General features: G+C 40.4%; 1 protein-coding gene across 4 annotated transcripts in view; it reads left to right on the top strand.

The window, feature by feature from the left end:
• Window positions 1–12696, top strand: part of ARHGEF10 (Rho guanine nucleotide exchange factor 10) — a 114736-nt gene that overhangs the window by 799 nt on the left and 101241 nt on the right. For all 4 annotated transcript variants that reach the window (XM_050893456.1, XM_050893454.1, XM_050893457.1 and 1 more), the window contains exon 3: window positions 8331–8406. In XM_050893456.1, the coding sequence (XP_050749413.1) occupies window positions 8370–8406 (37 nt within the window). In that variant the 5' untranslated portion in view covers window positions 8331–8369. The remainder of the gene's footprint in view (window positions 1–8330; window positions 8407–12696) is intronic.

Here is a 12696-nt window from a genome sequence, read left to right as displayed (position 1 = left end):
CTGAAAATGTTTAGGAAAAGCGTCTCTGTCAGGACTAGGTTTGCAGAAAACAGTAGGAACTGAATCTTCAGTTCAGTGTATCATTGGAAAGTGCTTCTGATGGAAATTTTCGTCGTCATCAGTATCTTGAAAGACAACCTATGCCTTGTAAAACTAGGATTCATGGATTTAATGCAATTTTGACCAGGACTTTCTGTTTTTGCGGTGGATGTGCAGATGAAGTACAGTTGGAGCGGAAAAAATGCTTTATTGACTGTATCCATAAAAAACATTTCCCCCCTTCGCCTTTCTTTTTTTGGAAGGTAAGAACTTGATTTGCTGGGGAATCAAAATAGGTTTCAGGAGGGGACATTTTCCCTGTGACAAAAATATTGTATTTTACATGTGAGGCTGATCAGAATTACTAGAGTAAATGACTATTTTGGTGCATTTTTTAATAAAAAAAATTTATAAAGTCTCTACATAATAATTCTAATTACATGTCTATTATAATAATACGTATGCAACTAAACCTTACGTAGGTTTACATCACAATTGAAGTGTTAAGCAGCATGCGAGGATCTTCTCTGACTTAAAAATAGGAATCTTGCTGAGGATATTTCCAATTAAGGTAATACTTGGTCTCCAATATTGAAAGGGACTAGTTTGGATTAAGTTTAAAAGAGGAGATTTCAGAAATAAGATTACTTTTCTGGATGAAGTTACTTGATTGCAATCAAATTTAGAGCAAATAAAGAAAAATGCTCTTAGTATTCATGTATTTTTATTTTGCTTGTGCGTGCAACATGGAAGATCAGGGTCTTGAACCAGCGACACAGTCCTCTAGTTTATGTGGCACAGAACAACAACAAAAAAAATCAGTTCTGGCTAAAAGTATGTGATGCCAGCATTCACTTTTAATTCTTCGTATGCTTGCGATTTGTTATGGTACACTCGACCTCCAGGATGGCCTCCAAAACCGGGGTGATGCCCCTCTTCTTTCTTTGAGTATTCAAACGGTTGCAAGCACAAAAGGCAGGAGCAAAGGCTTATTCATTAAAAATCAGGTGCCCTGCGTGCATGTTCAGGAACCTGTTCCCTTCCCTGGTTTCAATAAATTTTTACGCGTACTCCCTCTTATTCCTTAAATGTTTTTAGGTCTTGGCTTTCCCATCTGTAAACTAAGTACAGTGCTGCTGAGCTTAATAAAATCATATGTTCGTGTTGGGTTCAGCAAGATCTTTTGCAGAATGTCATTATGATCTGAGTGGGTGTACTACTAGATGGGTGAAAAACTGGTAGGATGGTTGGGTTTAGCGGTGGCTAGTTGGTTACAACTTGCCTGGAGGCTGGTAACCAGTGGAGTGCCCCAGCTGTCTGTCATAGGATGTGTCCTGTTTAACGTTATAGATGACTTGGAAGTTGACCAGCCCTCGCTCATGAAGTTTGCAGGTAAAACCAAACTGGGGGAAGGGGTGAGCAGTGGATGTGCTTGAGATCAGAACTGTCATTCGGAAGGACCTGGGCAGGTTGGAGGAGCTCTCTGGCAGGAACTTGGTGAAATTCCACAACAACCTGCGCACGTGGGAAGGAAGAGCTCCTCTGAGGGGAAGGGTTCTCCTTCACACAGCACTTGTCAGACCACACCTAGAGTATTGCATCCAGCTTTGTGTCTGCACCCCACCTCGCCCCAGTATGGGAAAGATGTGGATAAACTGGAGCAAGTTCAGCACAAGGCCGCCACAATGTCCGGGAGTTGTAGCACTGCCCTGGAGGAGAGGCTGAGGGAGCTGGACTTGTTCAGCCTGAAGAAGAGATGCTTCATGGGTCATAAACTGAAGTAAGGGTGGTTCTAACTAGATATAAGGGCAATGTTTTTCTCTAGGAGGACAACTAAGCAGAGAACAGGTTGCCTGGCAAGGTGGTGCAGTCTCTGTCTTTGGAGATTTTCAGGATCTCAGTAGATAAAGCAGCCTGGTCTCACCTGATAGCTGACCTGCATTTGAGCAGCAGGTTGGACTACATGACCTCCTAAGGTACCTGCCAACCTGAATGAGTCTATCAATCAGTGATTCTGTATTTTTCATTGCAATAATAATCTGTAGAGGGAAAGAACATAAATATTAAAAAACCCATAGTGCTTTCTGCTTGCGTTGTGGGTAGGAGCCCTCAGACAAATCTGCAAATGTGGTCTTTGTTTTCTTCCTCTTTTCCCCTCCTTCAGATGGTGTACTGGGCAGGAATCTGCTCTAGGTGAAGAAATATTGTAAATAATACTCTTTAAAAAGAAGGATCAGAAAACCAGTCTTCAGCCATGTTCTCGGGGTGTCCCTGTAGATTGCTTCTTGTTCAGAGCTTGCCGCATTTTTCTTTAGCTTTGAGCAGGATGCTGCTTGGTGTGTGAGAGGGTGGCAGAAAAAGAAACGAAGTAGCTTTTGGGGAAGTGGATTCTGCATGCAGTCTGAAAAATGTGCATCTCTGCGGATCTGACCTTGTTGGCATTGCAGCTGGTAATAGAATTTCCCCTGACTTTAACTGAGCCAGGAACTGGGCTTCATATTTATTTTCTACTTGAACCTACGCAGTTCCTTATTATTCCATTGCTTATGATTTAGGTAATTTTCTTTGATAAATTTAAGAATAAAATTGGTACAGGACTGTTAGCTATTAATAAAACCAAATATACATGAAAAGAAATAACGATCCAGTCTTGATACAGCCGCCTTCTGTGGCTTAAGGCATGTGATGGTAAGCTGTCATAATATAAATGCCTGCTTCATTCACACCCACTGTAGTTTAAAAACATCTCTTAAAAAAAATAATTCTACATTCTGTGTTTCTTAGGAGTAGTCTTGTATGGAGAACAAATTGTGCTATCAATTTTTATTTTTTCTGTGTAACAGAGCCCTCTTGAGGTATAGGGGGAAAAAAGGAAATTAACCTTCTTTCTTCTGTGTTCTTTTCTCTCCTTGCTCCTCTCTACTCCCAAAAGTGTCTATATATCAAATTTCAGCAAGATTTACTTCCCAGCGGGGAGTTCTGTAGTCATAGGTGGAAGAAGACTCAATCAGGCATTACACAGCAATATTCAATAAGTGATGTGGACACAAGAGGCTTTTAGACATTCATGGGCTTTGTCTTCACAGTTTTTTATTGGGGTTGTTTTTGGTGGTTTTTTTTTTTTAATTTTAAGCTTTCAGGCTTTCTCAGAGAAGTTACTTTGCAGCTTGCCTGCACTAAGCTTTCCCCATGAGTCACAGTTCCTTGGAAATCAGTCTCCTCGTTTCATCTTTTCTGTTTTCTATTAAAAAATGCTCACTGGCTCGTTCTTTCTGCAGTGTTAAGAATGAAGAATCTTGATGTCGCTGCGGTTACAGTGCACACTCCTTCTTAAAGAGAAAGTATGACGCCTTTACAGTTCTTACGGTGGTAGAGCTGGAAAACTTGGCAGCATGTGCCCCTGGGGAGCTCAGTGTATAGGTACTGTGCCACCAGGTCTGAATGCTGCACTGCCTTGTAATTTTGGCAGAGTTTGCGTCGGTCCTCTTTCTGTTACCTACTGACTACTGTACGAGTAATGACTTTCGGAAAATAGTTTCGATGAAGTGGAAATGCAGATGTTGATCAGTGTTTGTATTCCTGTAGCTGAGAACTGATGGTCTGTTGTTCATCCCACAATTAGAGGAAACTATTGAATGAAATCTGATGCGCAGCTGTAGCTGAGAAACCTAGTCCTGGAGGCAGAAGGAGTTACCAGAGGTAATGAGAGGGGAAACTGAGTCACAGAGAGGAACATTGATTTTCTTCTATAGTCTTTCAACAAGTATAAAGGTGCCTTTGTTTTCTTTGCTAAAACTGCCATTTGTCGTGGAATCAGAATTTCAGTCTTATGGATGCCAGGCCACCAGCCTCTATTATTCAGGTTTTAGCACTCTGAGATTGTAAGGTCTGCTGTGGAACATCAGACTCCCACTTCCTTCCATACCAGCTTTCATGGTCAAAGGTGAGCGCTCTTGTTGGAAAATTTGAAATAAGTATTGGGAGCTGTCCTTGGGGATCATTTCACACTTGGCCAATTCTGGTTTCTGGTGTGAGTGCCATTTGAGATCTGACTACTTCAACTGCATGGAACTTCTCTGCATGAGAACCATTGTCCAGGAACATCTGATTTTAATGTGGTATTTTAATTCCTTTTTTTTTCCCCTTAAATATCAATTTAAAATTTAGAGATCATTACAAACTTGGTGAGGACCTGAATATATTGCAGTGTATTAAGGGATCTGATTTTTTTTTTTCTTTCAAAATGCCTGCATTTAACATGGTTATTGCTGATTTTTAAAGACAAACTTATGAAGTTACTAGCTAAATGGCTGGAATAAAAGCATGCTACCCTGCTACAAATAGTTTTTTTTTAACAGCAGTAGTCTCTTAGGCTTGGAATATTTGGGGTTTGCTCAGATAGATTGGTTCAATGACTAACCTGTTACAAGTGGACAGTTAAACTGGAACTTACAAAGTTGGAAAGCGGCCTTTCCTCTTCCAGTCTGTAAATATGAGTAAGAGTTACCTGTTCCTCCTAACAGTTTGACAGGAAAGGACCAGGTGAAAACATCAGGAAGCAGACAGGGGAAGCGAGGGCCTGTCTTTTGGCCAGAGTGGGTCACCTGCCTTTCATAAAAGTGTCTGGGAGCTCCTTGGCCTCTCTCCCTACATCTGCTGTACATTGGGTACACAGGGGAAATGTGGGGGAAGAGATAGAAAGGAGGCAATCTGTAGACTACCACTGTGGTCCGCACCAGCCTACTACCACTACCTCTACTCACATCTGAAGCAAAGAAGGTGATGAGCACTGAGTCAGGTGAATTGGTCGGGCATCTGGAAGCCCATGGGAAATCTTAAACTTTGGGCTAGGTAACTTCAAGAGCTTCTTTGTGTCCATGTGTTTCTGTGATTGCTGTGGAGCCTGGAAGGGGGCGATTTGAGTCCTTAAATAGAGGTTATACTATGTTTGACAAATCAATTTTATATGGAAAAAAAGCTCCATATTTTTATAACCTCTGTGTCATGTTCAGTACGTCAGGGCAGTTCAGTTATTCAGATTCATAATTTTGTAATGCAGTACACGTATTTCATGTTTAATAGGTGGTTTTTTCTATTTGCAGTTTTTAAATACCTTTGGAACAAAATTTTAGTATTCTGTGTCTTAAAAGCACATACCTGTTCAATGTCTTAAATAATTTTATGTTAAACTAAATAACATTTACTCAATGGTCACAATGTTGCATCTGGAATTCAGCGTTTAGCGTGGGCCGCCAGCAGAAGTGAGGGACTGGCAAACTGGAGCGAGTCCAGCGAAGGCTGCTGCTATAGTTGGGGGTGGGAACAGGTCAGAAGAGGCTGAGGGAACTGGGTTTGTGTTGTTTTGAGAAGAAAGGACTGAGGGGGATTGAATTGCAGTCCTCTACTCCCTAAGGCGGGATTGGAAAGAAGACGGACGGAGCCAGGTTTTTTTCAGAGGTGCACAGCAGGAGAATGAGTGGCCACGGCTGCAAGCTGCTGCAAGGGTAACTCCAGTTGGGTGTACGGGAAAAACTCTTCCTGGAGCGGCTGGTTGTTAAGCACAGCAGCAGGCTGCCCCGTGAGGTGGTGAAACCTCCACCTTCGGGGGGTTTCAGAACTTGGGTGGAAAAGGCCCAGGGCAACCTGATCTAATTTTGAAGACACCTGTCCTGAGTGTATGAGAGAACATTCAGAGGTCCCTTTCAGCTTAATTTGAGCTGTGATTTCCACGATTATTGTTTGAATGCACCTGTGTAGCTGTGCAGTGCATAACTGTTAGCAGCAGAATCAATGGGGAAACCACTTGAGCTACAAACACAAACAGTGCCATATGCTGCTAGTCAAATTAAATCATCTGGCTTAATCTTGATTTAAACATCTTCAACTTGAGTTAGTTCCCCTGCCTCTCAATACAAGAGTGAAAAACTTCTCTTTGAAATATGGTGCTGTTAGAGATCGTTCATGAACGTGCCATCTGCTACATAAAATGGCTATTTTATTTTTATGGAGGGTATTACTGCAATATACAATACACAGGCTCTCTGCTGCCGCAATGTTTTTCTCAGCACCTAAAAAGTAGAGAAAAATCTGTGGAACTTCAAGATGAATTAATGTAATGTATAAGTCAACCCCTAAGGCATTCCTAAGTGAGAAAGTGTATCTTTCTTCTTGTGAATAACTGCACTGTTCAGATGGGAGCAAGCAGGTCAGTGGCTAGGACTCAAACACTGGGTCTGTGTCCTTCCTTGACACAATTCTTGTGTAATTTGAAGCATGTCACTGTGAGCTAGATCAAAATGGAAAACAAGCTGAAAACTTCCATAGCTCAGCTCTGCGTGGTGTTAGTATTTGCTTGTGAGGAAGAAACTGTTTTTAAAAATCATTGTTGAAGTTAACTTCCACAGGTGTTTAAAAACTTGCATCATACATTTAAATAAAAAAAAAATTCTGAAGGCTTACATTTTAGCTACTGTCTTAAAGATGTATTTGGAAGAGGTGCTGAGACTAACTGTCGGAGGTTTGCTGGTTATTGCATGTTTCACACTTGAAAATCTATGTTCCAGTGATGATTCAACTTTAAAAGAATAAAGAAAAATAGCCTTTTCTTCAAACCATAATTTTCCCTTTTTTTAGCTGACAAGTTTGGTGTAGCAAGATGCATTCCAGACATTCGTAAGCAGGAACACGCCTTTGAGCTCCGCAGATATAAATTGTAGAGAGAGGTTTTAGAAGGGACACTGTATAGTGAGAGCATGTAATGGAATATTTTCTGTGTTACAGACAGATGTTGTATATGTGGATGAATCCTTTCTGAGCCTTGGCTCTGAAGCTACTTGGTTTTATCTCGGACTTGATTAAGAATTACCGAGCTTAAGACGATTTAAAAGGGAATTTTGTATGCTTAGAAAATGCAAGTTGTTATGAATTGTCTCATCATACGAGGATCTTGCGCTACCAGAGTTGTTATCCTTCCTGGCACGTCTGTCCTGATGATTTGCCCTTCCATACCTGATGTCAGGGAGATAAATTGCCTGGTACCTCCTAAGGTTGCATCGTTTTTTGAGGCACTTCCTTCCATTCACTGCCACCTCTTCTGTAAGTGGCAATTGATTTGACCTCTGTATCCCCATTCATTTAGTTTATTATTTCTCCACTGTACCTTGAATTTCACTATCTCCTTCAACTTACTCTTTTCGTACTTTTGCTACGGAGACTTTCCAAGGGATTGAGCTGTTTGCATGCTCTTGCCAGCAGAAGTGATAGCTTCTTGACATTAACATCTATGGGCTACTCAAGAGTAGGACAGAAAATGCAGCATTGGCTCTTCCACTGTCTAGTGTGGCTTTTGGAAACTTACTTTTCCTCCTCAGCCTTGTTCTGAAATCTATCTTTTTGACATGCTATCTCTTCAGTTAGAGTGAAAATGGGTTTGGGGCAGAGTGTGTGCATTGCTCAGCACAGCAGGTCCGGTTTTTCCTTCCAGATGATACTGGGATATCACTGTTAAGTACTGTTATGGGGAAGGAAGGAAAATTTCTCTCATGGGTTCTGGGCTTTGCTCTCTCCCAGCGTGTATTCAGGACCAAAGTATGGGAATGCTTTGTAGGTTTATTCTTTTCCTTAAAACATGAGATCGACAACATTTGAGAAAGGAGGAGGAAAGAGAAGGTGCTCAGGAGACTGCTTGCTGGTACTTCACTCTCCTCAGGAGAGGTGGAAGTAAAGGGGCTCAAGCGGAGTTTTTAAGATTGCCAAAAAAAAGAAAAGAAGAAGCTGTGTATAAAGTGTATAGTTAAAACTTGTGATTTCTGATTGCCAAAAAAAAAGAAAAGAAGAAGCTGTGTATAGAGTGTATAGTTAAAACTTGTGATTTCTGATTGCCAAATGGAGAAAAGCATCATCAAAACTGATGAGCTTCCTAGAATTGTTATCCCTCTCCCCTTCATGAAGATTTTGAAACAGAATATATGCTCCAAACAGGCATTGAAATAACATGTTTTAGTAATCTGCTAGTGATTGTCACAGTGGGAGCTGCAGAGTACCAAATAGTTTGAAAACTTAATCTTCCTTCAGCTGGCTTATTGAGATCACTAAAAGAATTGGGTCCAATACTGAGGGCTGTGTACATAAAAATTTGGACTAGATGTATTTTGAAGCAAGAAGCCAGGCACACTTCCTTTCTTCCAGAATGGTATTAGCTAATAGGTATGAGCTTGGCCAAATTGAAAAGGAGTGTCTCAGTATTTGGAAATTATGTTCATCTACAAAACATGTTCCCTTCATTTTTGCAGGGTTTTTCAGTCTGCTAAAGGTGCGGTGGATACACTAGGATGGACACAGAGGAATTCCCTCCCCCACCACCAGAAGGTAATTGAAATAGTTTGGGGTTTAAAGCCAATTTTGTTGTGACAATTTGATTCTATTTCCAAAAGTGTTTTTACCTCCTCAACACTCCCTTTCCCCATATCACCTTAAGACTTGGTCCCAGTGGTATTTTGCTGAAACATGAGCTCCTGTCATCTACCCTGTCTTGTTCTTGGACCTTGTTTGCTCATGTTGCGAGAGCATGATGGGAAGAAACCTGGGGAGCGATCGGTCCTTACAGTCTGAATCTGCAAATACGTGTTTTCTAAGGCAACATTGTGTGGACTGTATCACCACACCATCATCGTGTGCTTTGGCAGCCTCAAGTGTTCATGCACATGATGCCTTGCAGAGAAAAAACAAGTGAAGCCTGTGGCACAGGCAGGTTATTTGGACCAGTGTCTCAGATGCCTGGACAGATTTGGAGTCTGAATTGAGAGGACAGAGAGGGGTGAGTTGTTTTCTGTTAGGGCATGTGCTGCTTCCAGCAAGCGTACTCAATCTGGGTGATGTCTGCTGAGGGCTGTAGCTGAAGGACCTTCTTCTGATGCTGCAGTTCTCTATCCAGCATGCATTCCCATGGGAAGCAGAGGGGAAGCATGCACAGCTGAACTCTGTGTGGTCAGAGCACAGAGATTTATGGAAGAGTATTAGGTATGCTGGACTATGGAGTGGATTCTGTAAAGTTAGTGCTCGGTGCCCCTTGCCTGCTGTATGCTTGTAGCTGTATGGCCACTGGTATAGCCCAGGTTTCAGAGGGCACAAAGGTAGGATCTACAAAGACACCGTGTCATTGCCTTCTGTGTTTATGCTCTCTCTAAGAGAATATTGCAGGTGGCTATTTTTTTTTCCTGTTTGATTTTCTGTAAACACACCTTTGCGTGGTGCTTGTTGTTACGTATTTTAAGTCTTAAAAGGATTTGGCTTTTGGTAGTTGGATGCTGGGAGACTTTTTAGGAGAAGTGTCGTATGCTTGTTCTGATCATCCCAAAGCACAAGTTTATGGAGACATGAGTTATGGAGACCTGTGGTTGAACCTGGTACAGCTGTTCTTATTTCGGTAAAGTTGCTAGTATAGTTTGTATAGATAGTGACTTTCCCATAAATTTTTGATCTGTCCTTTATATAGGACATCATTACTTATGGACTTACGCTCTATTACATACATTAATATATGTATATATTAATATATAAAAATACATTATTGCTTATGGACATTTTACTTATTCACACAGAACTTACACCTGTATGAAGCCATTTAAGTATGAAAGAGGGTTTATTTTAGTTTTGATCAGCTGTAACTCTTGAGGAATTTGGGAATTGCCATCCTGGATCAAAACTGCTTTCTCTCTAGCTTAGACACTGCCACAGACAGAGGTCTGCTACTAGATACTACCTAGGAAATTGGGAATGTGAAAAAAGCAGAAAGTTGTGAAATCAGCTTTTAATGGGTTAGATTTCTGGCCAGCATTATTGACAGTTTTATTTGTGCTCTGAGATATCACTGAGGTTATTGTTGGCAAAAATGCTTTTCCTGTCCTTGTCCTAATCCATGTGTCAGGACCCTGAATTTAGCTCTGTTTTGTTTAGTGACAGTTAGTGTGAAACTGTCTCTATTGGGTAATCCATCTCCAAAGCAATGTAGTGCTGTGGGGGAAGAGTCATCCCTAAGGAATCAATATTTCCACTTGAGCAGGGGCTGCTGTTTTTCAAAGACAGCTAATAATTGTGGCAGCAGCTCCAACTTTGTGCAGCATGTCAGTGTGTAGGGTACTCCGACAAAAATTCATGGTGATGTAGTTTGGTATGATACCAGAATTCAGGTTCTTTCTCTGCAAAGCTCTTTGTGATATCTAGAACTGTGTGTATCGCGTCCCTATTTTCAGACATGTCACTCCTTAATAGGCTGGGATTAGATTTATTTAACATAAATTGAGATTCTGCTCTACCTGATCTTGCGCCAATGGATGCTTTCCCTGTCATCTCAAAAAAGCTTTGTCTGAAGCTATTAGAACTTGTATATTTTTTTACTTTACCATTGCTAACTGTCTTTAAAAAGCATATTAATAAAGGGAATATCAGTGAAGATACATTTTAATAATTACACTAAAATACACTTTAGTTCACTGTCTAGATAATTCTCATGAGCCATTTTGCAGATGGAAAATAAGTGAGGATTTTAGGGCCACGTACAACTGTAAAAACACATAACAATTAAAGGAAGGAAACATATAAGATATTTTGTAATGGTTGAGGGTTTTTTTGGCATCTGTATACACTGGCCACTCATGGTGTCTGCTCAGAAGGGATGAGCAGCACCTGCCAGTGCCTTCAGACAGTGCGTGCCTGGGTGGGTTACTGTGGCTCGTAGTGAGGGTGAGGCTCCCACTGTGTGCTGGGTGCAGGACCTTTTGATACATCATAAAAAAATATTTGTAGCTTTTGCATAATGATTCTAAAATCCTGAACTGGGCCACAGATGAAATCACTTGCCCTTTTTTTTTTTTTTTAAAGTTCTTGTGACATCATGGGAATTTTCTTTTACCTGTTTGTTGTCCTAACAAATATAGCTGTAGTGTTGAAAGTTGCGTGGGTTCCTTTCCATTTACAGGTGTATACCTTGCACTATAAATCTCATTTTTTTTTCTTGTCAAGTAGGTTTTCTATGGTTTTGACAAGTAAATTCCACAAATTTATTTGTATCAATCCTAATGTATACAAAAGGGAAAAATAATGGTAAACCTCCATCTTTGTCGTGGGGATGTTGTGAGAATATATATGAAAGCTGTGCAATTAAATTCATGTTAAATAATGTCTTTTCATTAGCACTAACCATCTGAATCTATACCTTGTTTAAGTTAAGGTACAGTTAAGGTCAATAGTAGAGCTGCTTCTGCCACTTCTTGATAGGGAAAAACTGCATGCGATAAAAGAATGGAAGATAACATATTTTACCTTTATTTATTTAATTTATTATGCTTATGCAACATATCTGCTTATAGCTGTTTGGACATTCCATTCATGCATTGTTTATTAGGCAGTGGCAAGCCTGTGCTAGTTAATTCCCCTACCCCAGAGCAAATTCAAGTACTGAGTAACTTCAGAAAAATTAATGCCTGTATACTCCTTCCTCCAGACTGCTTTAAAAAGAGATCCTTCTTCTAGCCGTGATTAAAAATTCCCTATTATTTTTCTCTGTATATTTTGAATGAATGTATGTGTTAGCAACCAGGGAGCAGTCGGAGGGGGGTAGATGCAAAGGCTTCCTTGGCTAAGAGCATAATCCAAAAAACTACTTCCGAAATTGACGCTTGAGACGATAGTACTAGCTCATGTTCCCTTCTTTAGTGTGTCTGTGCATATGAATTTATGCACGAAGTGCTGGTATTTAAGATTTCATACATAAAAAATTTCCATGGCTATTTTGTGAAATAAAATAGAGGATGATTCTTGTTCTTTCTATCAACAAAAAAAATCCTTTTTTAAAAGCTAAATGAAAATGGCAAATTTTCTCATGGCTGTAAGTTATAATTATGTTTTTAATTGGTTGCTGTAATGGAGTGTCCTTAACCAAAACCCATTTAGACAAGAAAAGGATATGCTGTGGTCTGCAGACTATGCAGGGAGGAATTAAAAAGCTGGTAATTCTGAGAATCAGGAAATCACATCGTGCTTCCCCTGTAGAGGAGTCATCTTCACGCTGACCAGCTAGGGCTGGAGATTGGATGTTTAATGCTAGGATGGTGTTTACATGTGATGGCCTGGGCTTGTGCTATTACTACTTTTTTAGGAGATGTGGTCTCTGGCTGTTTTTCATTTCTTTACTTGAAAAACATCTTATGATCTTGCAAAGTGGAAGTCCTTTTCATTAAGTAAGGACTTAAGTGGTGTTTATCAGGGCCTGTTTCAAAAGGAAAACCAGCTTGCTTTGCTCAGCAGGATGGATACCTGACAAACAGCTTCTTGCCCAAGGGAAGCTGGGAGGGGGGTGTACTCTCTGTGTCAAACAGGCTTCTGCTTTTGCTTTTTCATCTCTGAATATGTGTCCCTCTCACTATTTCTGGTACATGGCACTATACCTCATATGATTTCTCTGTGAAAACGATTAGAGAACTTTGGGTGTATTTCCTCATACTGAGTATATTTGCCAACAATTCATACCAGTTGTTGTACACTGAGTTGCCTTTTACAACAGTTGTAAGACTTAAAATAAGCTTTAAGCTCTGTTTTATAATGAATTGAGTCTATCAAGGTAGGTTAATGTATAGTAATGAGATTTGGAGTATGGCTGCA

Source organism: Gymnogyps californianus, chromosome 3, assembly GCF_018139145.2.
Source record: "Gymnogyps californianus isolate 813 chromosome 3, ASM1813914v2, whole genome shotgun sequence".
In the NCBI taxonomy this organism is placed as follows: domain Eukaryota; kingdom Metazoa; phylum Chordata; class Aves; order Accipitriformes; family Cathartidae; genus Gymnogyps; species Gymnogyps californianus.
This window is presented reverse-complemented; position numbering and strand designations above follow the sequence as displayed.